Source organism: Salvelinus namaycush, chromosome 25, assembly GCF_016432855.1.
Source record: "Salvelinus namaycush isolate Seneca chromosome 25, SaNama_1.0, whole genome shotgun sequence".
NCBI classification, from domain to species: domain Eukaryota; kingdom Metazoa; phylum Chordata; class Actinopteri; order Salmoniformes; family Salmonidae; genus Salvelinus; species Salvelinus namaycush.
The window spans coordinates 11,742,572-11,768,614 of NC_052331.1; the positions used below are offsets into that span (position 1 = coordinate 11,742,572).

The following is a 26,043-nucleotide window of genomic DNA, read 5'->3' on the forward strand; positions in this document are numbered from 1 at the left end:
ATACAGTCCAATTCAACCTTTTCCTGGAAAATGAATTAAGTGCTACTTCACTAACATTAATTAGGCCTACAGCCAGTATTTGAAATGGAAATGATTCATTAGATGGAAGAAAAACATGCCACTAGAGAAAATAAATCAAAACCAATTTTAATGACTTTGGTACAGTATTCATGTAAAAAATCAACAGGTCAGTTCTAATTTTAGCAGAGCATTAAAAATGGTAAGAAAATATTCCTGGGTCACATTTTCCTCTAGAATGGCAGGCTACCATGATGTTCGATTTGGTGATGTATCAGAAAAGAAAGAGACACTCCTACTCCCTGACTTTTAAAATCCTATCACACACTGTCTTAAAGTGACATAATGGTTATGTATTGTCTGCTGTGATGTTGTTGCTCATGTGGTGAAGTCCCTCTGTGATGCCACCTGTTCTCAGAAGGGAAGACCATGTCCTTCAGGATGACCTACCAGCCAACCAGCTCCCTCCCATAGGAACCCATTGGGTGACATCACAACCTACCAGCCAACCAGATCCCCTCCTATAGCCACCCAGTCACAGTGTGACATCACGAAAACTCATCTAACAAGCATACTAATAAAGAAAACTTTTGGTACCCCAATATCTTTTAGTAATAAAAAAATAAAATCTAAACGGGAACAATGTTACTGCTTTTCACAAAGAATCTTTGTTAAATGTCATTACTACAAACAAAGCTCCTATGGCTTTCACTAAAACTAGTCAGAACGGAAAGCACCATATTTATGAGTAGAGCACCAGGTGCAGACGATGTGCAGTCCATGTCCTTGAGTTTGTTTGGGGCAGAAACTGTCGCTTTGTCTTGTTAAATTACATTTGGTTTCTGTGTATATTGGCACCACATTTAGATTTAGTCTACGACTTATTTTCTAACTGGATGGTTTAATTTATTTGCTTACAGTATTAATTAATCACAAACATTAATTGAAGCTTTGATTCAGTAATGGCTAGTATTGTGTGACAAATAAAAATATTTGATTTAACGTTACTCCTCACTCAGCTATCAGAATGTTGTTAGTGTTCAATCCAAGGTTTTTTCCTTGTTTACCTCTCAATAGCACACTTTAATTCAGTAAATCATAGACAAGTAGCAAGAATAAAGTGTCAACTTCTGAGGTCAATTGCATCTGGAAATTTGCAAGTAATAAAACATTTCTAAACACTTTTTTTTTTTTTTTTTTTTACCTCTGAGTTCAGTAGCTGTTGCAAAGGATAAAGGCCTATGGAGCAGCCTTTCTATCTTCTGGGTGATCTGATTCTGATCCTTCATTTGAATGTGAGCCAGCGTTTGGGGTTGTCTATGAGGATCTTGTCCACCTGGGTCTGGTTGATCCCTCTCCCCAGCATCTTGGGCACGATGTTCTTCAGTATGTGTGAGTAGCCGTGCCCTCCGTACTTGGTGAGACGGTTCTTGGTGTGGATGTCGTGGGCAATGACAAGGTTGTCCTCATATCCCTCCTGGACCAGGAACGCCAAGCTAGAGAGGGTGGGAGACACAGGCACACGCGCGCGCAATTAATCTGGCATAGTCAAAGACACGACATAATGAAGCCCCCTGCGTGGAGTCTAAGATAGAATGACGCTTTCATTTTGATTCAGCCTGTATAAAATTTAAAAGCAGATTCCATAATATACCAAGTTTATTATACACATTTTTGGAGTGATAGACAAGCATTGTTGGGTGTGTGTGCTGAAGATTCCCCCGCCCCGCGTTGTTCTCTGACGCAGTCAGTGGATAACGTAAGCGAATACATTTCTTGTAAGAGGCTGAGAAAGCTAATTATAGAAATCTGAGAAATAGAGCGTTTGACCAAACGCAGGGCTATTTCTGCCTGGCGCGTTTCATACGCGGGTAGGCGAGGTCATTATTAATTTCTCGAGCGAGGACAAAGAGCCAGCCGATTGAAATTCAGGAGATATAGCTCGACCAGCGATAATTATATCTCTCTCTCTCTCCCTCGCGATTCCACGCGAGGAGACCACGGTGCATTTCGTGTTTGCTGCGTGTTCCGGTTAAAACATCGTCAAAAAACGCCGAAAGGGTTTGAACATAATACGTTAACTTCTTATGGCTGCAGGGGGCGTATTGAAAAACTGGAAAATATGTGCCCATTTTCAAACGGCCTCTTAATCAATTTTTGCTCTTACAATATGCATATTATTACTACTATTGGATAGAAAACAGTCTCTAGTTTCTAAAAACGTTTGAATTATTTCTCTAAGTGGAACAGAACTATTTTTACAGCCCATTTCCTATCCGGAAGTGAGATTTCCAACATCGATGTCTCTCTTCAAGACCTTGTCTATAAAAGGGCATGTCACTTAGGACTGTAGAAACACGTCATACGCCTTCCCCTGGGTGTCATGCGGAAGTGAGAGCAGAAAGGACTTGAATATCTCGTCCAGGGTTTGAACACAACCTCTTGGAGTGAGACTTGCGCACTTTATTTTTTTTTTCTGGGCGCGAAGTAGGACCTGTACTCGGCTCCTGGAAAACGCTCGTTAAAGGTGAATATGACCTCCGGCTTCGATTTTATTTGATACATGTCACAATATCATCCTAAAGTATGTTTTTTCAATATAGTTTAATTATATTATTGAAATTTATTCTGGACTTTAGACGTGATGCGACGCAAGAATTTTGTCAAGATGGAGAGGTTAGCGTCGCACTGCCAGTGTGCTTGCTAATTCAAGAGGGAAATCGTTCGTTCTGGATCGAAATAAAGACGTTTCTGAACAAAGGACCCCTTGGAGAACATTCTGATGGAAGATCAACAAAGATAAGGACCCAATTTGGGATGCTTTTTCATATATCTGTCGAACTGTGCTATGCTACCGTTCGACTAGAATCAATGCTGCTGTGTGCTAGCTAATGTAGTAAGCTAATATAACGATATATTGTGTTTTCGCTGTAAAACACTTCAAAAATCGGAAATATTGGCTCTTTTCACAAGATCTTTGTCTTTCATTAGCTATCCACCATATATTTTTCTGAAATGTTTTATGATGTGTAATTAGTAGTTGACGTTGGTGTCTGTATTTTCTCTGGCTACTCCCGTGCGATTTCTGACTGTTGCTATGATGGTAGCAGTAATGTAAAACTGATTTATAGCTAAAATATGCACATTTTTTGAACAAAACATAGATTTATTGTGTAACATGTTATAGGACTGTCATCTGAGGTAGTTTTTTCTAGGTTATTTAGGTTGGTTCTAGGTTAGTTAGGTTGGCTTGTGCATGCTACTTGCATCCTACTTGTGCTGTGAAAAATGTCTGTCCTCTTTTTTATTTAGTGGTGAGCTAACATAAATATATGTGGTGTTTTCTCTGTAAAACATTTAAAAAATCGGACATGTTGGCTGGATTGACAAGATGTTTATCTTTCAAATGCTGTATTGGACTTGTTAATGTGTGAAAGTTAAATATTTAAAAAAAAATAGATTTTGAATTTCGCGCCCTGCACTTGAGCTGGATGTTGTCATAAGTGTACCGATGTCGGGACAGCCCGCCTAACAGGTTAAGTAAAACCTTCCCCTTACCAAGGGAATCCTACGTGCTACATTTTCAGGCACAAAGGAGGGTTAGCTGGCACGAGGTGCTAAAGCTAACAAGGGAAAATAGCAATTTATTGTTTTTTCTGGTGCCAAGCTGAAATTCCTCCGCCTCGCGGAACGGAAGTCCCGCACCGGGTAGTTCCGTTTTATTTCAGCGTGTGAAATCAGTGACCGCTGAAGTGTGCCCAGTATATTCGTTCATGAAGAATTATTCAGGTCACACTCAAGTCATTACTTATGATATCCAGACAAATATCAATGTCTTATCCAATTGAACTAATAAGTGTAAATCTGGCCATTTACATTCTGAAATAGATATTTTAAATAATATCCAAATTGTTGAGTTCTCTAAATAAGACATTGCAAACTTTTTCCAAACTAATCTAGATGAAGCAACTTCTCAGGTTAATTAAAGTTTAATTCACAAATTGCCTATACAGGTTTGATTTATCATTAAATTGATTAATCAGTAAAATTTGGGTTTTTCAAAACCCATTCAGTAATCCAGTACTGACAGAAGCCCCGGCCCAGCGGGAATCCCATGTGGTTTCGGCCTTAGGGAGAAGTGCCACAGTGTTGAATGTGCCCAACATTTGGTCTACTGTTTACACTTATGATATCCAATCAACAGAGATTGTATGGATTATCGTCTCATTCAATTTAATAAGTTAAATTGTTGAACATAATTTAATGTTCTTCCAATCAAATGAGACACTTTTAAACTTATCATATTAACCTAGATGAAGCCACATCTCATGTTAATTAAAGTTTAATACCCAGATAGCCTACACAGGTAGGATTAATCATTGGCATTGATTAATTAATTCAATTTGCTTTTGTAAATTAATTCACATCCAACTTCCACATTACTGGTACAGTACTGGTAGTTCGTCAACATCTATAAATAGATTAAACTTGTCTCTGCAGCTTCCAATGAAGTCCAAACCCAAACTTTGAATACATTTAGGGAACATTTTTCCTCTAACTTTTTCTAATAATGTGCAAGCTATCAAAGGAGGTGGTCACCACTCCTCCGCTAAGTAGTGACACTCCACCCATAAAAGGATTGATCTCTGACCTCAGCAGCGATACCAACCCTAATTATGCCATTAGTGAAAAAACAGCCGAAATTGCGAACGCTCTCCAAAATCAACCATCAAACACAGGCTTTGTGACGGTTCTCCCCACTTTTGCACTGATGTATCGCCATAAAAATGTGGCATCGGTTCAATACCACCGTGCACAGCTGAAGCACGTGCCAGTCATGGCTAGCATGAGGGTACAGGTGGAGAGAACTGAGCAACTATTGACAAAAGCAGGAAATTAAAACATTCTGCTAGTCGAGGAACTGCGTTTGAAATCTGAACAATTGAAAGTAATTGCAAATACTTATGACGATGAACGAGCACAAACTCTTCAACAAAATCGTTGTCTCCAGGAACAACTCGATTTAGCCAAAACTAAATACGAGGTGGTCCACTCCAAACTAGATAAATCTGTTGAGTTATCTACAAATAGGAGCGCGCAATTTGATAACATGCAGGCAGTTTTGTTGAACGTTACTCAGAGTAACACGGCGCTACTCAAAATTCTGCAGACCAAAGACGATCAGTTGATGAACACAATGACGAAGTTGGAAGACAAATCAGCAGAACTCATTGAAGTCGCTGACCAAATGAATGATGAGAGAACTCGGGTGATGAAGATGAAATCTTGATTTCTAAGCAAGTGGAAGAAATTTCATCACTGAATCTCTCGCTCCGTACTCAAGACATCTATCTGCAAGCAATGACAGATAAGTTTGAGACTGAAAAGAGCAAGTGCGACACTCACGTGTCCAAAATCAGTACTCTAAGCGCTCAAGTGGACTCTGCAATGCAGCAGAATACCACCCTTAGGTACCATCTGGAGGAAGTCCAGAAGGGTCACGCTCTACAGCGTGACTATCCATCCAAGCAACCGGAGCCCGGTACTCAAAGGAGTGAAGACGATAGGTTTCAGACATTGCCTCCGTCAGGTGTCCCCCAGTCTTCTCCGCTTGGCCATTCGGCACTGAGTAATATGGCACCTCTTGGCCAACAAAGCCAAAGCTTGGCTTCTCCTCTTGGCCTTTCGGCCCCACTTTCCCCACAGGATAAAGCCCACCCTCTCCGCCCGCTTGACGCGGAATACCTTGACAAACTCGTCAAGTATTTCCCCACCTTTGACCCCGTTCCAGGTCAGCCAAACGATACTGAGACGTTCCTAGCTGACATAGAGGATGCGTTGGATGGCTACCCGCTACGGGTTCTGACAGGGTTTACCTGTTGAAGCGAACGTCGAATAGACACGTGACAAGGTTCATTCGCCTACAAGAGCAACACGTGCTAAATGACTACGCTAAACTTGCCACAGCTTTGAAATTAGATTTCAGTGGTTCTGCAACTCGCAAACACGATAGCTCACTGGCTAACACGGTCAAACAAGCTCGGAATGAACACCCACAAGCTTACTATCATAGGCTTCGTTCAGCTTACTTTGGCCTACTCACTGAAACAGGCATGGAAGACCTGTTACCATTTAAACAAATGTTCCTGTCGAACATGTATCCCACCTTCATTACCTACTTGGGCCCTGCAGCCCACATTGGCTTGCCTATCTTACAACTCAGAGAGCTTGCAAGCACAGCTTTTGAGGCATCAAAAGCTCGCAACGCCAAGAGCCCTGACCACTCGGTTTTGAAGTTTGACCAGGAGCACTCACTCCAGTCAGAGGGTGCATTATCAGGTATTGGAGCGTTAAGAGATGACGCACAACAACAGTTTCTACCACGAAACCATGATTCCAATAACCTCCGCGGTCGAAATAACTGTAAAGTACGTCGCCATCAAAACGACTACCGCTACAATCGACCTGTTCACTACGTTCCTGCACCCAACCCACACAAAGTGTCAGAGCACAAGGGTAACAAAGGGTTGAAGGATGATCAAAACGTAGACCAATGTTCTCCAGAAGTTCCACTAGGTGAAGAACTAAAGCGAGAAACATTTGAGAAAAGGGTAAAAGATAAGTCACAAGGACTAGACAGGGAATTACCGGACTCCAGGTCCGCAAGAATTAACACCCATAGCAAGGATGTTAAAATTCAAAAACCTCCTGCTTTCACTCGAGACCCTATCCAGGGCCCGATTGACCAAGAAACAAGCCCACGGGCTTTGTCTATAAACTCTGATACAAAGGTTGCGAAGAAAAAGGTCAAACGCTTCGTTAAAGCCAAGCCCACTCAAAATCGTAAAAGTCGATCTGCTTCCACCTTGAACAGAATAGACACATCACGTTGTTGCGAAAGACCACTCCACTTTGTGGGGAATATGTCCACTAAACACGAATCGAAACGACCATACCCGGAAACAGTCCTGGAGGACTGCTTAACTTGTCATGCGCTAATTGATTCGGGTGCGACAATATCACTCATCTCTCAAACATTGTTTGATGATCTAAAAAGGGCTTTGAAGCCAACTAAATGTTGGTTAAAAGTGGAACAATGCGATACTACACTTCGAGGGGTCACTCAGACTACCTCGCCTCTCACATTGAGAGTCATGCTGAAACTACACTTCAAGGACGTATCGCTCGTCCACCCTGTGTATGTTACTAGCCTCGAAACTGTACCCCTGCTACTTGGAGCAGACTTGATGGATCGGTTACTCCCATTGATACATTGGAAAACCAACCAGGTATGGTCACAGGCTACCGTGCCTTCTCCACCGACCACACTGTCTTTCCCTAACGCTAGCTGCTACGCAGTCATTCACGAGGGGTATCTGTCGAAAGCACCCCTTGGGAAAAAGACGTTTCAAAAACACTTGGTGCAGAATCCGATCCAAGGAGATATTACGATATCTCAACACATTCCATCAGCCAATCTGATTGGCAATTCTTTTCATGTTTTCGAGCCAGCTGTCTCTGTGAATGAGCTACTTCCCTCCTCCTTGCAGTCATGCAATACAGTAGTTGAGATGAACTTCTCTTGCCCTTCGAACACTTCCGCAAACACTGCGGCCGTCTCAGCAAGAAAAACATTGATGCGCAGAGTATACTCTGCTTCCGATGACACACCTTCCGCTTTGTGGGGGACTGTCAACCCTTACAATGACACTAATGGCGTCAGTCCAGCAACTGACCCGATGACTCCCACTGGTGAAACACTTTGCGATATCACAGACCGATATCCTCGTCTCAGTTCGCAGGTACTGAAGAGGTTGCCACAAGCGGACGCGGTGGTGACTGACAGACCTCGACAGCCACTGAGGGTGTTGAAGCACAAACACCAGGAGATTTGGTTGAAAGGTTACAGCCATTCTCATAACGCGGCCACTGACAACTCGTACATAGGGTCCGAACCTTTCGTTTGCGCCTCGGATACCAACACCACATGCTGGTGGGGGGGGTCCCGAGACAAAGGGGGGGAATAGTAGCCCAGACCCATGATGAGCCTTATCGAGGCCGGTGGGGGGGTCGAGACTACGGACAACACCGTACGAGGCCGCCAGAGCATAAACCAAATCTAGTTGTAAACTCCCCTTTGAGAACAGTGAGGAGCAGACAGGCCCCTAGATGGGGATTGTCTTAGAACACATCTAAGATATTACTGAGGTGTACCACACTGGTCGTAAAGGAAGTCCAGTGGACTTGTCCACCTCCAAACCAAATGGCAACAATAATCATTCCTTGCCATGTGTAGTAGTCACTACAAGACAACTAGTAAAATGCTCTAATCATGTATTCCTGTAGGATAACATTTCAGAATAAATCGGTAGGACGACTGGACCCCTTGAGTACCAGTACCAATACCACAGTCAGCCCAGCAACACTCAGTAAGAGGATTAGTAACCTCACAAGTTAAATTGCTATTGATAATAGCAACATAGGAGTCACTCAGAGTGCAACGCGGGGAAGGGAATCTCCATTGCACTCTTCCAATGGTTACACACGCCACTAATAAATAGAACCCTCCATTCAGGAGAAAAGTTATTAGAAGTCAGGAACCACGATCACACCACGTACGATTGGTCTAATACTTCCGTCATGAGGTTAGCTCCTCCGTGGATAACATAGCTATGAAGTATACTTCTTCATACCTACCTCCACTACAATAGTGGAAGACAGTGACTGGTAGTAAAACCACTACAGGCTCCCTCGAAACCAATTCTGACTGACCTCCAGGCATTGACCTGAAAATTACCTGACTACGTCAGACTCATTCTGAACAAGTTGTAATCTGCCAGGATACTTGGTTTCCTTCCCTTGACATGTGTGCTTGCGTACGCATAAACGCACATGTACAACGGAACATCCAATTAGGATTTATGCTAGGATCACTTATCATCATCTTGGCTCTCTCTAATTCTCTCCTTCTCTCTTTCTTTCTCTCTCTCGGAGGAACTGAGCCCTAGGACCATATGTCAGGACTACCGGGCATGATGACTCCTTGCTGTCCCCAGTCCACCTGGCCTTGCTGCTGTCCCAGTTTCAACTGTTCTGCCTGCGGTTATGGAACCCCTACCTGTCCCAGACCTGCTGTTTTCAACTCTTAATGATCGGCTATGAAAAGCCAACTGACATTTATTCCTGATTATTATTTGACCATGCTTGTCATTTATGAACATTTTGAACATCTTGGCCATGTTCTGTTATAATCTCCACCCGGCACAGCCAGAAGAGGACTGGCCACCCCTCATAGCCTGGTTCCTCTCTAGGTTTCTTCCTAGGTTTTGGCCTTTCTAGGGAGTTTTTCCTAGCCACCGTGCTTCTACACCTGCATTGCTTGCTGTTTGGGGTTTTAGGCTGGGTTTCTGTACAGCACTTCGAGATATTAGCTGATGTACGAAGGGCTATATAAAATAAACTTGATTGATTGATCACTTAAGGGTCCGAGCAAAATACCAGCCTTAGTAAAGTTGAACACTTATTTTGAGGCCTTTAACTCTACAGCACTCACCAGTTTTCTTCTCAGAAGTCCATAGGTCATCCCTGTAGACTGCCCAAAACTAGTGCCTTACAGCTGTAGACGTATCATATAGTTATCAACTTAGGATAGTACCCTAACCAACACCCCGCAAATTAGAAGAGCCCTAGATATGACATTAGACAATGCCATGATAGGGTCATTTTGCCAAGACCATGGACGTAGATAGAATACAGTCCAATTAGATGGTTAAGGTGGCATAACTATATTTTGTTTTGTTTATGCTTTCATTCATTTTGTTTCATTTTCTTCGGCATGTAGAAAGTGATAGCCATAAACAACTTCCCCATACAACCATCAGTTAGTGCACAACACCGCTCATTTGGGAGGAAATGTAATGATATATTTCATGAGTGTGTGTGCGTTGTTAACATCTGCCTAAGTTACTGCCCAGATCTTCCAGTCTGGACGACCAGACTACGGGTCCGGAACGGCGATCCCAATCCGGACCTCCGCTGCCCAGCCATGGAGCAGACTTCTTCATTTGCAGACACCCTACCCGGGTCGACCACACCAGAGGGGGGACTGCAACAGCGATCACCAACTGGACATCTGCTGTCCAGCCATGGAGCAGACTTCTTCATTTGCAGACACCCTACCCGGGTCGACCACACCAGAGGGGGAACTGCAACAGCGATCACCAACTGGACATCTGCTGTCCAGCCATGGAGCAGACTTCTTCATTTGCAGACACCCTACCCGGGTCGACCACCAGATGGGGACCACAACGATGGTCCACAACCAGGACAACCCACGGTCATTTTTATGTTGGTTTGCAACATGCAGGTTAATCGCAAGATTGAACCCAACATGGGGGGACTGTCATGACGTTGGCCTAGGGGTAGGTTTATGACAGTCATAAATACCTCTTTCCCCCCTTTTCCCTCTCCCTACTATAACTGATGTGACATAAGAAAACCCCTTGGTTAACATAGAGATTCTGGGAACATCAGAAGTGGGGGGAAATGAACTATATTCTGGTAATCCGACCAACTGAACATATGCGGTGGTACTTAAGGTATATTATGTCAGTTCGGTTGCCCTCTGACACATTCTCATCAATGATAGAATGACATAAACTCTACTGTGGAAAGTCTAAACGTCAGAGGTATCGGATTAAAATGGAATTGTTGTTTAATTCAAATGTTTGAATATGAAATAATTTGTGAAGTGATTAAATGTAATTTTAGCTTCCAAATGAGAGATTTGGATTTTCATAAATTTGGGCTTCTGCTCAACTAGGGGCCCGCCCCTGTGAAGAGACATGGATTATAAACTTTTCACACACACCCCTCTCCCTCCACTATAAAAGCCATTGACAAAAATATAACTTCCTGTTCCGGGTACATTTAGGATGACGATCCGATGTCAGAATGGTTCAGATAATAACTACAGAACTAAGCCAACATCAGCATGGACTTTGGTTGTAAATGGTATGAACTTTGAACTCGTATTCACTACAGAAGTGATACCTCCTAGCCGTTGAGTTAGCAACAGCTGCTACAAACGCAGGTTAGGAAGGACAGTCAGAGTATCCCGTCTACTACACACGACGTTACTCCAACGTATCCAGTGACCACCAGAGACATTCTTCAAAGGACAGAGGACTCGGTTTGGCAAGACAGCCTTCCATCTACCACCAACCTACTGAAGCGCAGCTCAGAGTAAATATTTATTGCATTTTCCTTTTCAAATGGGCGGTAATTTAGAATGCATAAGATACTGTATTTACGATAGCACAGCTTAGCCTATGTTCCAGTCTCCCGCTCTTTCACTAAAACCCAGCCCCCCCCCTTTCCTTTGTGTAACAAGCTGTCATGTCTATTCCGCCCGCTAGGGACGTTTTCTTTATGACGGCACTTTGTAATCAAGTTATGATTTAATTGTGTATGTGTTTCTGTGTGATTAGTTAGGTATTTAGTAAATAAATAATTAAACCCTATTTTTGTATTGCTGATTCAACTTGTTAGCCAGGATTCTTGCAGATAACCAAGGATTTACCACTTTCAGATGAGACTGAATAAAATGACGATTAATGTGACTGCTATGGATGTAAAATATTACTAAATCTTTAAGAGTTTATTCGGAAGATAACAGCTCTATAAATATTATTTCGTGGTGTCCCTCTCTAGTTAATTAATATTTACATGATTAGTTCAATCAGGTAATATTAATTACGGAGAAATTATTTTATAGAATAGCATGTCATAGCAATTAATCTGGCATAGTCAAAGACACGACACACCAAAAGAGATCCATGGGCATTATTTAACTTTTTACGTTTGGTAAAGTATCGTGAAGTAGATACAGACAAACAAATTGACCTAGTTTAGCTGCAGTTGTCTAGTAGGTAGTTTGGTAGCAAAGAGCACTCACGCCTTGACTCTCTGGCTGTCACTGGGCATGTCCACCTCCAGGTTATAGGCATAGTTCAGCATCTCTGTTCCAAACAGGTCGTATTCCAGGTAACTCCCCATCTTTGCAAACTCCAGCAGCTCTCCATTGTCAAATATCGTCCTGTGTTAGGAAAAAAAACATGAATAATTCAGTCACTCATCACTGAAGCTATCTTTGAGACATCAGCAGATTAAAATTCTCCACAATACGCCTTAACACATTCCTGAACAATTACAGTGTATTCAGAAAGTATTCAGACCCCTTCACTTTTTCCACATTTTGTTAGCCTTATTCTAACACAGATTTATTTTTAAATCTAATCTACACACAATACCCCAAAATGACAAAGCGAAAACAGGTTTAGAAATGTTTACAAATGTATAACAAATTAGAAACAGAAATACCTTAGAAGTATTCAAACACTTTGCTATGAGACTTGAAATTTAACTTAGGTGCATCTTGTTTCCATTGATCATCCTTGAGATGTTTCTACAACTTCATTAGAGTCCACCTGTGATAAATTCAATTGATTGGACATGATTTGGAAAGACACGCGTCTATATAAGATCCCACAGTTGACAGTGCATGTCAGAGCAAAAACCAAGCCGTGAGATCCAAAGAATTGTCCGTAGAGCTCCGAGACAGGATTGTGTCGAGGCACAGATCTGGGGAAGGGTACCAAAACATTTCTGTAGCATTGAAGCTGCCCAAGAATACAGTGGCCTCCATCATTCTTAAATGGAAGAAGTTTGGAACCACCAAGACTCTTCCTAGAGCTGGCCTCCCAGCCAAACTGAGCAATCGGGGAAAAGGGCCTTGGTCAGGGAGGTGACCAAGAACCCGATGGTCACTGTGACAGAGTTCCCGAGTTCCTCTGTGGAGATGGGAGAACCTTCCAAAAGGACACTCCACCAATCAGGCCTTTATGGTAGAGTGGCCAGACGGAAGTCACTCCCTAAGCACACAGCCAAGACAACGCAGGAGTGGCTTCGGGACAAGAGCTTGAGAGGATCTGCAGAGAAGAATGGGAGAAACTCTCCAAATACAGGTGTGCCAAGCTTTTAGCGTCATAACAAAGAAGGTTCGAGGCTGTAATCGCTGCCAAAGGTGCTTCAACAAAACACTGAGTAAAGAATCTCAATACTTATGAAAATGTGATATTAAACTTTTTTTTTGTTGCTTTGTAACGTAACAAAATGTGGAAAAAGTCAATGGGTCTGAATACTTTCCGAATGCACTGTAGAAGCTTGCTTTATAAGTATAATTGTTTATACTATATTATAAACCCATGTAGGCCTCAGACTTTTTCCTGACCATGTGACTGACCAGGGGGAAAAAAGTCCTGCCACCCCTCCAGTCCACTCTGGGCCCTGAATGAAAGCTCTCACCTATCCAGGTGTGACATAACGGTCTTGCTGATGTCACCTCCAGCTTCCTGCAGGAGACGGACTATCTCAGCCGGTGCACCAGGGTTCCGTCCTGGGTGGATGATGACTGGGCAGCCCAGCTCGGTCTGAGCGTGTGCAGTGGCCTGCAGCACTTTCTTCTCGCTGTCCGTGATTGGCCAGCTGCAGCCGATCTCTCCAATCACACCGCAACGGATCTCGGTCCCATCCGCCCCGTGGAGAACCTCACTGATGATGATGTCTGTGAGCTGGAGAGAGAAGTAGGGTGTTAGTCAGAGGAAATAGTGGCAGAGAATGGACACAAACTGGCCATAGCTCCCTCAGGTGAGAGACAGCTGACCAAAGCCACTTGGGTACATTTGACTGAGACAGGGCTTCTACAAATGAGCCAGTATACCTTCACACAGACACAAACTACCATAAACTTCCCCCACCTTCTCCACGGTCATCTTTCTGGTGGCCTCAGAGTGGGTGGCGTCCACATAGTACCCCGCCCCTCCTATGATGTGGACGCCCGTATCCTTGGCCAGCTGTTTGAGGCAGGGCAGATCCCGGGCGATACCCTGGGTAGTGTTTTCTACGATGGTTCCACCTCCTGCCTTTCGGTACTCATGCAGCTCTTCCCGCACAGCATTGGTCTCCTGCAGCAGCAGCAGGTTCTCATGGCTGAAGAAGATTGTTACAGGGACACAGAGATATGACTATTGGCTTCAGCCTGGACAGGTTCCAGACTGCCTGCTGTACAGGTTCTAGATTACCTTCTGTAAAGGTGCTAGACTACCTGCTGTATGGTTCTAGAAATCTGCCTTCTGTACGGGTTATATAGACTACTTGCTGTTAGGGTGCTAGACTACACGGAGCGTACAAAACATTAAAAAACACCTGCTCCTTCCATGACAGACTGACCAGGTGAATCCAGGTGAAAGCTCTGATCCCTTATTTATGTCACTTGTTAAATCCACTTCAATCAGTGTAGATGAAGGGGAGGAGACAGGTTAAAGAAGGATGTTTAAGCCTCGAGACAATTGAGACATGGATTGTGTATGTGTGCCATACAGCGGGTGAATGGGTAAGAGAAAAGACTTAAGCGCCTTTGAACAGGTATGATAGTAGGTGCCAGGCGCACCGGTTTGTGTCAAGAACTGCAACGCTGCTGTGTTTTTCACGCTCAACAGTTTCTTGTGTATATCAAATTTTATTGGTCACATACAAATGGTTAGCAGATGTTATTGCGAGTGTAGTGAAATGCTTGTGCTTCTAGTTCCGACACTGCTGCAATATCTAACAAGTAATATCTAACAATTCCACAACAAATACAATACCTAATACACACAAATCTAAGTAAAGGAATGGAATAAGAATATATAAATATACTACTGTTCAAAGGTTTGGGGTCACTTAGAAATGTCCTTGTTTTTGAAAGAAAAGCAAATTTTTTGACCATTTAAATAACATCAAATTGATCAGAAATACAGTGTAGACATTGTTAATGTTGTAAATGACTATTGTAGTTGGAAACACCTGATTTTAATGGAATATCTACATATGCGTACAGAGGCCCATTGTCCTCTTGCTCAGTTGTGCACCGGGGCCTCCCACTCCTCTCTCTATTCTGGTTAGGGCCAGTTTGCGCTGTTCTGTGAAAAAAGTAGTACACAGCGTTGTACGAGATCTTCAGTTTCTTAGCAATTTCTCGCATGGAATAGCCTTCATTTATCAGAACAAAAATAGACTGACAAGTTTCAGAAGAAAGTTATTTGTTTCTGCCATTTTGAGCCTGTAATCGAACCCACAAAGGCTGATGCTCCAGATACTCAACTAGTCTAAAGAAAGCCAGTTTTATTGCTTCTTCAATCAGCACTACAGTTTTCAGCTGTGCTAACATAATTGAAAAATAGTTTTCTAATGATCAATTAGCCTTTCAAAATGATAAACTTGGATTAGCTAACACAACGTGCCATTGGAACACAGGAGTGATGGTTGCTGATAATGGGCCTCTGTACGCCTATGTAAATATTCCATAAAAAATCTGCTGTTTCCAGCTACAATAGTCATATTCAACATTAACAATGTCTACACTGTATTTCTGATCAAGTTGATGTTATTTTAAATGGACAAAATATGCTTTTCTTTCAAAAACAAGGACATTTCTATGTGACCCCAAACTTTTGAATGGTAGTGTATTTCCTCCTAGTATGTACAGTCTGTGGTTCACTTCATTGGCCTGGGCTATTGTTTTTTTTTTTAATTCAAGACCAGATTGATCTCAGTTTGTCAGTCAGAGTAGCCACTCATTTTGGTCATTTGTGTGGTATTAAACAAGCTATAAAAAAAACTAAACTAAGCACCTATGATTTCTTAATCCAGCCCTGCTCACAGGTATGCTTTCATCAGTTTTCACAATTAGAAGTGTGGGGGCTGGGGACGAAAATGATGAGAAAAAAATATATATCTGCCCCACGTGGGATTGGGGTGGCAGGTAGTGGTTAGAGCGTTGGGCCAGTAACCAAAAGGATGCTAGATCAAATCCCAGAGCTGACAAGGTAAAAATCTGTCGTTCTGCCCCTGAACAAGGCAGTTAACCCACTGTTCCTAGGCTGTCATTGTAAATAAGAATTTGTTCTTAATTAACTGACTTGCCTAGTTAAATAAAGGTTAAGTAATTTTTTTTTTTAAATAACTCACAACCATTGAACTATGAGCCAAGTTGTCATGACCACCATTGTCATCTATTTCTTGTTAAAATGATGTAGCTACAAATATAAATGTATAATCCTCATAGCTTACATTTTTTCTATTTCGGAAAAGCACATAATGTATATGAAACGTTGAATTTGGTCATATAAGGAAATGTGCCTTACTGCCTTTTGAATTTTGTGTAACTTCAATAGTCTATTCAAGAAAGCATCATGCAAAATATATTGGCACACTATACTTACCAAGACCATCGCCAAATAAGGCGTGCTGTCGCCTACTTTTATAGTAAGGCTTGAGGTTGTACCACCCAGCACATCTAGAAGGGAGTGTATTTCATACCGAACCCCTCCCTTGAGATGACGAAGAGGCACCTTGCACCTTCTCAAGGTGCCTCCACATCATGATGTCAATGGTAGAGTTGAACCGCTAGGGGCAAAAAGAGCTAGATCTACTACTGAAAGACCAAAATCTATCACTTTTGTAACGAACTGTCAAAATGAAGACCAGAATCGACTTGTTTAACTATAACTAAGACATCTGGTTTTCGATTATGTTATTTTTTTTCTTCATAAAAGTTACTCTTCAAAAAATGTGATTTTGAGATCGAAAAACTGATGAACGGAAACCTGGAAAAACTCAACGGAGAAAACAGAATTTGTGAAAAAACGGAATCAGGCAAAAAATAAAACCGATTTTATAGAGCCCTATGACTGGAGTAATTTTCTTTCTAAATGAGAAGATGAGATGTTTTTGAACACTTCTAAATTAATCCTGATAATGCCATGGTTAAGAAAAATCATGAATGAATAAAATCAAAATCAAATCAAACTTTATTTACCACATGCGCTGAATACAACAAGTGTAGACTTTACCGTGAAATGCTTACTTACAAGCCCTTAACCAACAGTGCAGTTCAAGAAGAAGAAAATATTTACCAAGTAGGCTAAAATAAAAAGTAACACAATAAGAATAACGAGGCTATATACAGGGGGCACCGGTACCGAGTCAGTGTGCGGGGGTACAGACTAGTTGAGGTAATCTGTACATGTAGGTGGGGGTGAAGTGACTATGCATAGGTAACAAACAAACAGCGAGTAGCAGCAGTGTTCAAAAGGGAGGGGGGGGGTCAATGTAAATTGTCCTGTGGCGATTTTTATGAATTGTTCAGCAGTCTAATGGCTTGGGGGTAGAAGCTGTTGAGAAGGCTTTTGGTCCTAGACTTGGTGCTCCGGTACCGCTTGCCGTATGGTAGCAGAGAGAACAGTCTATGACTTGGGTGACTGGAGTCTTTGACAATTTTTTTTACTTTCTTCTGACACCGAAATAGGTCCTGGATGGCAGGAAGCTTGGCCCCAGTGATGTACTGTGCCGTTCGCACTACCCTCTGTAGCGCCTTAAGGTCAGATGCCGAGCAGTGGCCATACCAGGCGGTGATGCAACCGGTCAAGATGCTCTCGATGGTGCAGCTGTAGAACCTTTTGAGGATCTGGGGAACCATGCCAAATATTTTCAGTCTCCTGAAGGGGAAAAAGTGTTGTTGTGGCCTCTTCACGACTGTCTTGGTGTGTTTGGACCATGATAGTTTGTTGGTGATGTGGACACCAAGGAACTTGAAACTCTCAACCCGCTTCACTACAGCCCCGTCGATGTTAATGGGGGCCTGTCGGCCCACCTTTTCCTGTAGTCCACGATCAGCTCCTTTGTCTTGCTCACATTGAGGGAGAGGTTGTTGTCCTGGCACCACACTGCCAGTCCTCTAACCTCCCTATAGGCCGTCTCATCGATGTCGGTAATCAGGCTGTTGTGTCATCAGCAAACTTAATGATGGTGTTGGAGTTGTGTTTGGCCACACAGTCGTGAGTGAACAGGGAATACAGGAGGGGACTAAGTACACACCTGAGGGGCCCCAGTGTTAAGGATCAGCGTGGCAGACCTATTGTTGCCTACTCTTCCCACCTGGGGGCGGTCCGTCAGGAAGTCCAGGATCTAGTTGCAGAGGGAGGTGTTTAGTCCCTAAGAGTCCTTAGCTTAGTGATGAGCTCCGTGGGCACTATGGTGTTGAACGCGGAGCTGTTGTCAATGAACAGCAAATCAAATCAAATCAAATGTATTTATATAGCCCTTCTTACATCAGCTGATATCTCAAAGTGCTGTACAGAAACCCAGCCTAAAACCCCAAACAGCAAGCAATGCAGGTGTAGAAGCACGGTGGCTAGGAAAAACTCCCTAGAAAGGCCAAAACCTAGGAAGAAACCTAGAGAGGAACCAGGCTATGAGGGGTGGCCAGTCCTCTTCTGGCTGTGCCGGGTGGAGATTATAACAGAACATGTCCAAGATGTTCAAATGTTCATAAATGACCAGCATGGTACTTCCTGCTTTAGGTTTTGCTTGTAAGCAGGAATCAGGAGGATAGAATTATGGTCAGATTTGCCAAATGGAGGGTGGGGGAGAGCTTTGTATACATCTCTGTGTGTGGAGTAAAGGTGGACTAGGATTTCTTCCCCCCTGGTTGCACATGTGACACGCTAGTAAAAATTTGGTAAAAATGATTTAAGTTTGCTTGCATTAAAGTCCCCAGCCACTAGGAGCACCGCTTCTGGGTGAGCATTTTCTTCTTTGCTTATGGCCTTATAGAGTTGGTTGAGTGCGGTCTTAGTGCCAGCTTCGTTATGTGGTGGTAAATAGACGGCTACGAATAATACAGATGAGAACTCTCTTGGTAGATAATGTGGTCTGCAGCTTATCATAAGGTACTCTACCTCAGGTGAGCAATACCTTGAGACTGCTTTAATATTAGACATTGCGCACCAGCTGTTATTGACAAAAAGACAAACCCCCACCCCTCGTCTTACCAGAGGAAGCGTCTCTGTTCTGCCAGTGCATGGAAAATCCTGCTAGCTCTATGTTGTCCGTATCTTCGTTCAGCCACATCTCGGTGAAACATAAGATGTTACAGTTTTTAATGTCTCGTTGGTAGGATAATCTTAGTAGTAGGTCATCAATTTTATTTTCCAATGATTGCACGTTAGCAAGACGAATGGAAGGCATTGGGAGTTTACTAGCTCGCCTACGGATTCTCAGAAGGATCCCCGATCTGCGGCCCCTTTTCCGGCGTCTTTTCTTCACGCAAAAGGCGTGGATCTGGGCCTGTTCCAGTGAAAGCAGGATATCCTTCTCGTCGGACTCATTAAAGGAAAAAGTTTCTTCCAGTCCACGTTGAGTAATCTCTTTTATGATGTCCAGAAGTTATTTTCGGTCATAAGAGACGGTAGCAGCAACATTATGTACACAATAAGTTAAAAAATAAGTTACACAAAACGCAAAAAAATAAAATAGCACAATTGGTTGGGAGAATGTAAAACATCAGCCATGTTCTTCGGCGCCATCTTTTCACAAATCATGAATAATGAGTGAGACGCCGTTCAGAGGCTACAACAAAACATGCTAACCTCTCACCATTATCAATAACAGGCAAGGTTAGCATTTTGAGGGGTGGTATGATCTTTGTGCCTCTGTAACCTTCTCACTCATCATTATTCACTCATCATTCATGACTATCCATAATCCTGATAGCATCCACATGAATGTAGAAGTGTTCAGAAATATATATCCTTACTTACAATAAAAGTGGCTCCCAAATGAAGTCATTATTCATCATTCAGTTCCTTTTGGGCAAAACATAATCCAAAACACAACCAAAACAAACTGCAAATGCATCCAACAATTTGTAGAGTCACAAGCCTGATGTAGTCATTGTGTGCAAAGAATATGGGACCAAATACTAAACCTTTGACTACATTATTAAACTAAGTGAATTTGTCCAAATAATGATGACTTCTTCAAATGGGGAGACTAGAAATTAAAGCACTTTATGATTATAAACAGTAAAACAGATATGTATGGAAATACCCTCAAATAAAAGCTGACATTATGTACTGTCACCCTATATGAAACATTCTATCTCAAATCTAAAATGCTGGAGTATAGACCCAAATGAAATAAAAATGTACTTCACTGTCGAAATACATATGGAGGGGAGTTTACCTGCTGTAAGGGTTCTGTTTCAGCCAGAATAGATTCTTCATCTGGATGGGGGCCTGGGCCACAGTCTCGTCCCCCGGGGCCGGAGAGAAGTAGCAGCACTCAAAGGTCATGGTCAGGTGCTCGTGGGTCATGGTTCTACCCAGCTGGTCGGGTTCTATCGCACCCAACACCGTCTGGACCTTACCGCTCAGTGCTGACATAGTGAAATGGTTGGGTCTCTGGGGTTTTAATCCTGCAGAATATTATATTTTATAATTACTACATTACACATAATTTATTACTTATGAGCTATTCCAGTACTGGAAAAACATCCCTTAGTAAAAAAAGATGGTAGTCAGAGTGCAGTATAACTGCATTATTCTGCAAATACTGCATCAAAAATGACCTTCTTTTTTTTTACTGCAGTAATTTTGCAGAGTAACTGCAGTTATTCTGAAATTACTGCGTCCAAAATACCAGTCGACTGCAGTTACTACACTTCTACAAATCTTTTGTTGAAGGGAAAACTATTTGGTTGATGGATAGTTCCATGATTGAGACCAGCAGCAAAACACAGAGATAGAAAGCAACTCGACACACTTCTTTCATATGAATAGGTATGACTAGACAGGTGCCCACTCAAACAGGGTTGCCATGTTTGTAGTTTTCCGGTCAAATTGGGCTACTTTGAAAACGATGTCGCGGGTGAAAATGTGTTGTTCGTGGGTTTCTGGTTTTTGAGCTACTTCTAAATTGCAGCGCGGCCGCCATGGCGTTTATCTTTTTTTTTTAAATCAATATTTCACTGTGACCTGCTGTTGTTGACTATCAGGCAGTGAGCAGGCTGTTACTGAGTGAGGAGGGGAAGAGCCGGAGGGGTGTGTGCGTTAAGAGGATGTTTGAGAGAGCAGTGCAGTCACTGAGACAGAGCAGTATGCGCGCACATCGTGACAAAATTTTACCAGTTGTTGGTAGGCTATTACGGAGACACCTATTTCAACCCCCTTTTCCACAAAACATATTAACGCGCTAAAACTGACATAGCGTCGACAAAGCATTGGAAAACTAGAGCTCTTTAGATAAATTCGTTCAGAGGTGGTTTAAAGTAAACTGCATTCTAATGTCGACTTTTCCTTTTGGAAAAGCGAAGGTTTTTACGCATGCTCAGTTCTAGGGTCTGGAGCGCTGAGCGAGTGGATATTTGAAATGGTAGTTACGGAACTCCCTCGCGTGAAACTGACATTAAAATGTGTAGAATGATACATTTGCATCTGTTGGCCATCAAATAGGCGATTCATGTATATGCCATTGTTGGCTACTGTAGCCTACCATTTGATACAATAAATATGTTGAAATTATGAGATCACTGGAGTCATTGCAAATCAATTTGTTCAACTTGTGTAGCCTACTTGGAGCTGGCAAATGTATTTAATAAATAGCCTATAACTTCAGTTGTTGTAGCCTTGTGTATCTATGCAATTATTAATGATCATGTTTAGTTAAATAAATTGGAAGTGATCAATTGTGATCATGGTCACTGCTCTATCTTAAATGTATCATTCTCCACATTTAATGTCAGTTTCATTATGGACTTCGTCATATTGGCCTATAGGCTACCTGCATCTAGCTCAGTGCTGCAGTAGATATCTCAGACAGGGGGAGCGAGGCCTAAGAGGGTTTTTATAATGGTTTGTAGTCTTAACATCTGGCACATAATAACAGCACCATTGACAGAAAATAGCCTAACATTCGTTTTTTGAAGTTCGTCCAAGTGTTTCTTGCACAGAGGTCCTCTGTCCAACTTAGATCATTCAAACTCTCCTATCATTTTTATCCATAGTTATGCACATGCGCAAACAGGATTTATTAATAATTATAAACTGGGTGGTTTGAGCCCTGCATACTGATAGGTTGAAAGCCGTGCTAGGAAGGACAAAAAAAAGGTCCTAAGAACAACTCTTAATTGTGGTAAATTGGCCATATACCACACCTCCTTGAGTTCGTATTGCTTAATCATAGCAGTGAAAACAAGTTAAATCGACATCCATTGATGGAAAATTACCTGGCAAGTTTAATAAGGGTGATTTATATTCTCTTGCGACATTCTTAAACTCGCAATAATTATTATTTAGATGTTAAACCAAATGTTGCTTCTTAGCCTGTCGTTAAATGACGTCGATATTTGTTCTTAATTCGCTCAATAACATTATGGAAAAGGGCTTTATTGGATAAATGTGGCAACTCTCTTCCTGTGAAAAAAAATATTGGGCTAGTTTTCAGACCTTCTGGGCAGATTTTAGTAGGACCTGCCAACCCTGCACTGAAGAGACCTTTAGACCTATGGTTGTATACAAGAGGTCAAGTGCCCCCATTTTTAACTCGCATGGCCTAGCTATAGTCTATTGCAGTCTCTGGTGCGAATAAATATAATTTAATTGTTCCCAGTGTTATTTCCTCACAAAACTAATGCATTCTTGCAGCGTTAGTTTTAGATTTTGTATCACACTTGTGATCTCGATTCATTTAACATGCAGTAACTGAGCCTAGCAAATACAGCGGGCTGGAGCATGGAACTGCGATTTCTGCAAATGCAACAGCTATTCAGTTCATTAGTGAAAAATATACATTCATTGTTCATGACAATGCGATGTAGCAAAAATGATATAAGACCTGGAAATCTTGCTTCGAATCAGTAGTCCAAACGTTCTTCTTAACTTGCAAAAGAGGAAGATCCAGGAAGCAACAAGTCGTGCGATTAGGCAGTCTTAACTATCGCGAGAATTTGACTGATACAAAGTATGCCACTGTAACCCGTCGGAATGTATCGAACATCATAATGAGAAATGACATTAGGCTAATAAATGACATTACTCATACGGTCATTGACATATTAATATAGCCTTCAAGAATATCCTACCACCATGTGTTTGAAGAACTGAGTATTCTTGCAAAATGCTACACACCATTTACAGTGCCTTCAGAAAGTATTCACACCCCTTGACTTCTTCCACATTTGTTGTGTTATAGCCTTAATTTAAAATTGATTACATTTAGATGTTTTGTCACTAGAATAAGCACAATAACACATAATGTCAAAGTGGAATTATGTTTTGGGGAATTTTTACAAATTAATGAAAAATGAAAAGCTGAAATGTCTTGATTCAGTAAGTATTCAACTCCTTTGTTATGGCAATTCCCTTACGAAAAAGATTGCCGTACACTGCCGTGTAAATGCTCTGCAGTTAGAGTGCAGTATAACTGCAGTATGTTGCAAATACTGTGTCCAAAATAACACCGTTTTTTTTACTGCAGTAATTTTGCAGTGAAACTGCAGTTAGAGTGCATTATAACTGCAGTTCACTGTAGTTATTCTGCAATTACTGCATCCAAAATACCACATTCAACATCAGTTACTGCACTTTTACTGCAGTTTCAAAACTGCAATCTCTTCTTTAAGGGTAAGCCTGAATAAGTTCAGGTGTAAAAATGTACTTAACAGGTCACATAATAAGTTGTATGGGCTCACTCTGTGTGCAATTCTAGTGTTTAACATGATTTTTGATAGATACTTAATCTCTGTACCCCACACATACAAAAAAGAAAAGACAATATAAAAGTAAAATGATCAAACGGTGAAATATGGTGATGTGATGATGGCTGTGTATAGAGATGTAAAAGGCCGCTAAGCCAGATGGGAGTCTGTAAGGTCCCTCAGTCAAGCAGTGCATTTCAAACACAGATTCAACCACAAAAACCAGGAAGGTTTTCCAATGCCTCAAAAAAGAAGGGCATCTAGTGGTAGATGGGTATAAAAAACAGACATTGAATGTCCCTTTGAGTGTGGTGAAGTTATTAATTACATTGATGGTGTATCAATACACCGAGTCAATACAAAGATACAGACGTTCTTCCTAACTCAGTTGCGGGAAAGGAAGGAAAACGCTCAGAGATTTCACCATGATGCCAATGGTGACAGTTTAATGGCTGTGTTAGGAGAAAACTGCGGATGGATCAACAACATTGTAGTAACACCACAATACTAACTAAAATTATTGACAGAGTGAAAAGAAGGAAGCCTGTACAGAATAACAAATATTCCAAAACATGCATCCTATTTGCAACAAGGCAATATAGTAATACTGCAAAAAATGTGGCAAAGCAATTCACTTTTTGTCCCGAATACAAAGTGTTATGTTTAGGGCAAATCCAATAAACACATTACTAAGTACCACATTCCATATTTTCAATAATAATGGTGTCTGCATCATGTTATGGGTATGCTTGTAATCGTTAAGGACTGGGGAGTTTTTCAGGATAAAAAATAAACAGAATGGAGCTAAGCACAGGAAAACCTGGTTCAGTCTGCTTTCCACCAGACACTGGTAGATTAATTCTCCTTTAGCAGGACAATAACCTAAAACACAAGGCCAAATCTACACTGGAGTTGCCGAGTAACAGTTTTGACTTAAATCTACTTGAAAATCTAGGGTAAGATCTGAAAATGGTTGTCCAACAATGATCAACAACCAATTTGACAGAGCTTAATGAGTGTCTTAACGAATAATGGGCAAATGTTGCACAATCCAGGTGTGGAAAGCTCTTAAAGACTCACAGCTGTAATAGATGCCAAAGCTGCTTCTACAAAGAATTGACTCATGGGTGTGAATACTTATGTAAATTGTATATTTCTGTATTTCATTTTAAATACATTTGCAAAATTGTCTAAAAACATGTTTTTAATTTGTCATTATTGGGTATTGTGTGTAAAAAAAAAAGAACAACGATTTAATCCATTTAAAATCCAGGCTGTAACACAACAAAATGTGGAATAAGTCGAGGGGTATGTACTTTCTGAATGCTCTGTATAACAGGATTGATTGAAATTTGGACATGTTATCACATCCCTTTTGTTCATCTCTATCTTTCTCTGTCATCCTGTATTCTCTCTAAATTCCATATTTTCTATTTCCTTTGTATAAGGTTCCCATTCCTTGACCATGTTCACTGACAGTGACAGATGGATTAGGTAACCTCAGTGTATCATTCTTACTCAGTGACCGGACCAGTGACCGGCCCAGTGGATACGGAACTCATACAGCATGTGAGATCATTGCAGAGAGCCTGATATAGGCTACAGTTTGAGTTAGGGCCAACGTATGTGCTCTCTCTGAGCAAGTTTGAGCAGAATCTGTTACATTTTATGTTCTCCAGCATTCAGTTATGAGAAATGAGTTCAGAGTGAAGTAAACCATCTCTGCCAATGGTTGAGTGAATGACAGACTACGACTGTTCTCCATCTGTAAGCAAGAGCATGACCTCTCAACAGTGTCACGTGGAACAGAAAGAGAGAGAGAGAGAGAGAGGCTATGACAATTTTTTTTAAACAATGTTTTGCCCTAGTTATTGTCTTTAACTGGGGCCCAGAGCTTTTCCAGCTCAGATCGTATGATCAGAAAAAAACTCAAGCCCCTAAAGATGACTGAGGCTTAAAACTAGAGTTCACTGCCCTCAGTGACGGACTTACCATTAGGCAGAAAAGGCAATTGCCTCACATCATCAAGTGAGCTGAGCATAAGAAAAAAATACTAGTAATTCATTTTTTTTATTTTTTATATTTCTCCACTTGAGGCCCCCAACCCCTCCTCCCACGACAAACGACCTGTTGTCATGGGCTGCTCAGCTCATCGCTGTCATAACCCTTGGTTCAACAGGTTGGTTCAGCAGGTTGATTCAGCAGCCCAACCTACATGGGGATGGAGGGGGGGTTTGCCTGGCCAATGTGCTAAAAAAAATGAATTCATAGACCTGTTGTCTGAAAACTTCAAGAAAATAATTAGCGCGCATCAATGTGGCCGGAAGCTGTGCTTTGTTATGATTCTGAACGGTTAGATCCAGTAGCTAGCAGGAACGACAAGAACCTGC

At 41.7% G+C, this 26,043-nt stretch overlaps 1 protein-coding gene across 1 annotated transcript; it reads right to left on the reverse strand.

Moving 5' to 3' along the window:
- Positions 1 to 131: 131 nt before the first annotated feature.
- Positions 132 to 22,897, reverse strand: LOC120020247 (phosphotriesterase-related protein). Its single transcript, XM_038963786.1, has 6 exons — positions 22,792 to 22,897; positions 20,143 to 20,374; positions 13,836 to 14,067; positions 13,384 to 13,649; positions 11,975 to 12,115; positions 132 to 1,514 (listed from the first exon to the last, which is right to left on the reverse strand). The coding sequence occupies exons 2-6, from the start codon at positions 20,340 to 20,342 to the stop codon at positions 1,304 to 1,306; spliced, it is 1,050 nt and encodes a 349-aa protein (XP_038819714.1). The 5' UTR covers positions 20,343 to 20,374; positions 22,792 to 22,897; the 3' UTR covers positions 132 to 1,303.
- Positions 22,898 to 26,043: the final 3,146 nt, after the last annotated feature.

Bases quoted from the DNA above. Each gene is read 5' to 3' on its own strand.
- LOC120020247 (XM_038963786.1), bottom strand. From the start codon at position 20,342: ATGTCAGCACTGAGCGGTAAGGTCCAGACGGTGTTGGGTGCGATAGAA. The intron at 14,068-20,142 runs GTAAACTCCCCT...AATCTTCTTCAG, and splicing joins AAACAGAACCCTTACAGCAG to CCATGAGAACCTGCTGCTGC. The intron at 13,650-13,835 runs GTGGGGGAAGTT...TTCTCTCTCCAG, and splicing joins GAAAGATGACCGTGGAGAAG to CTCACAGACATCATCATCAG.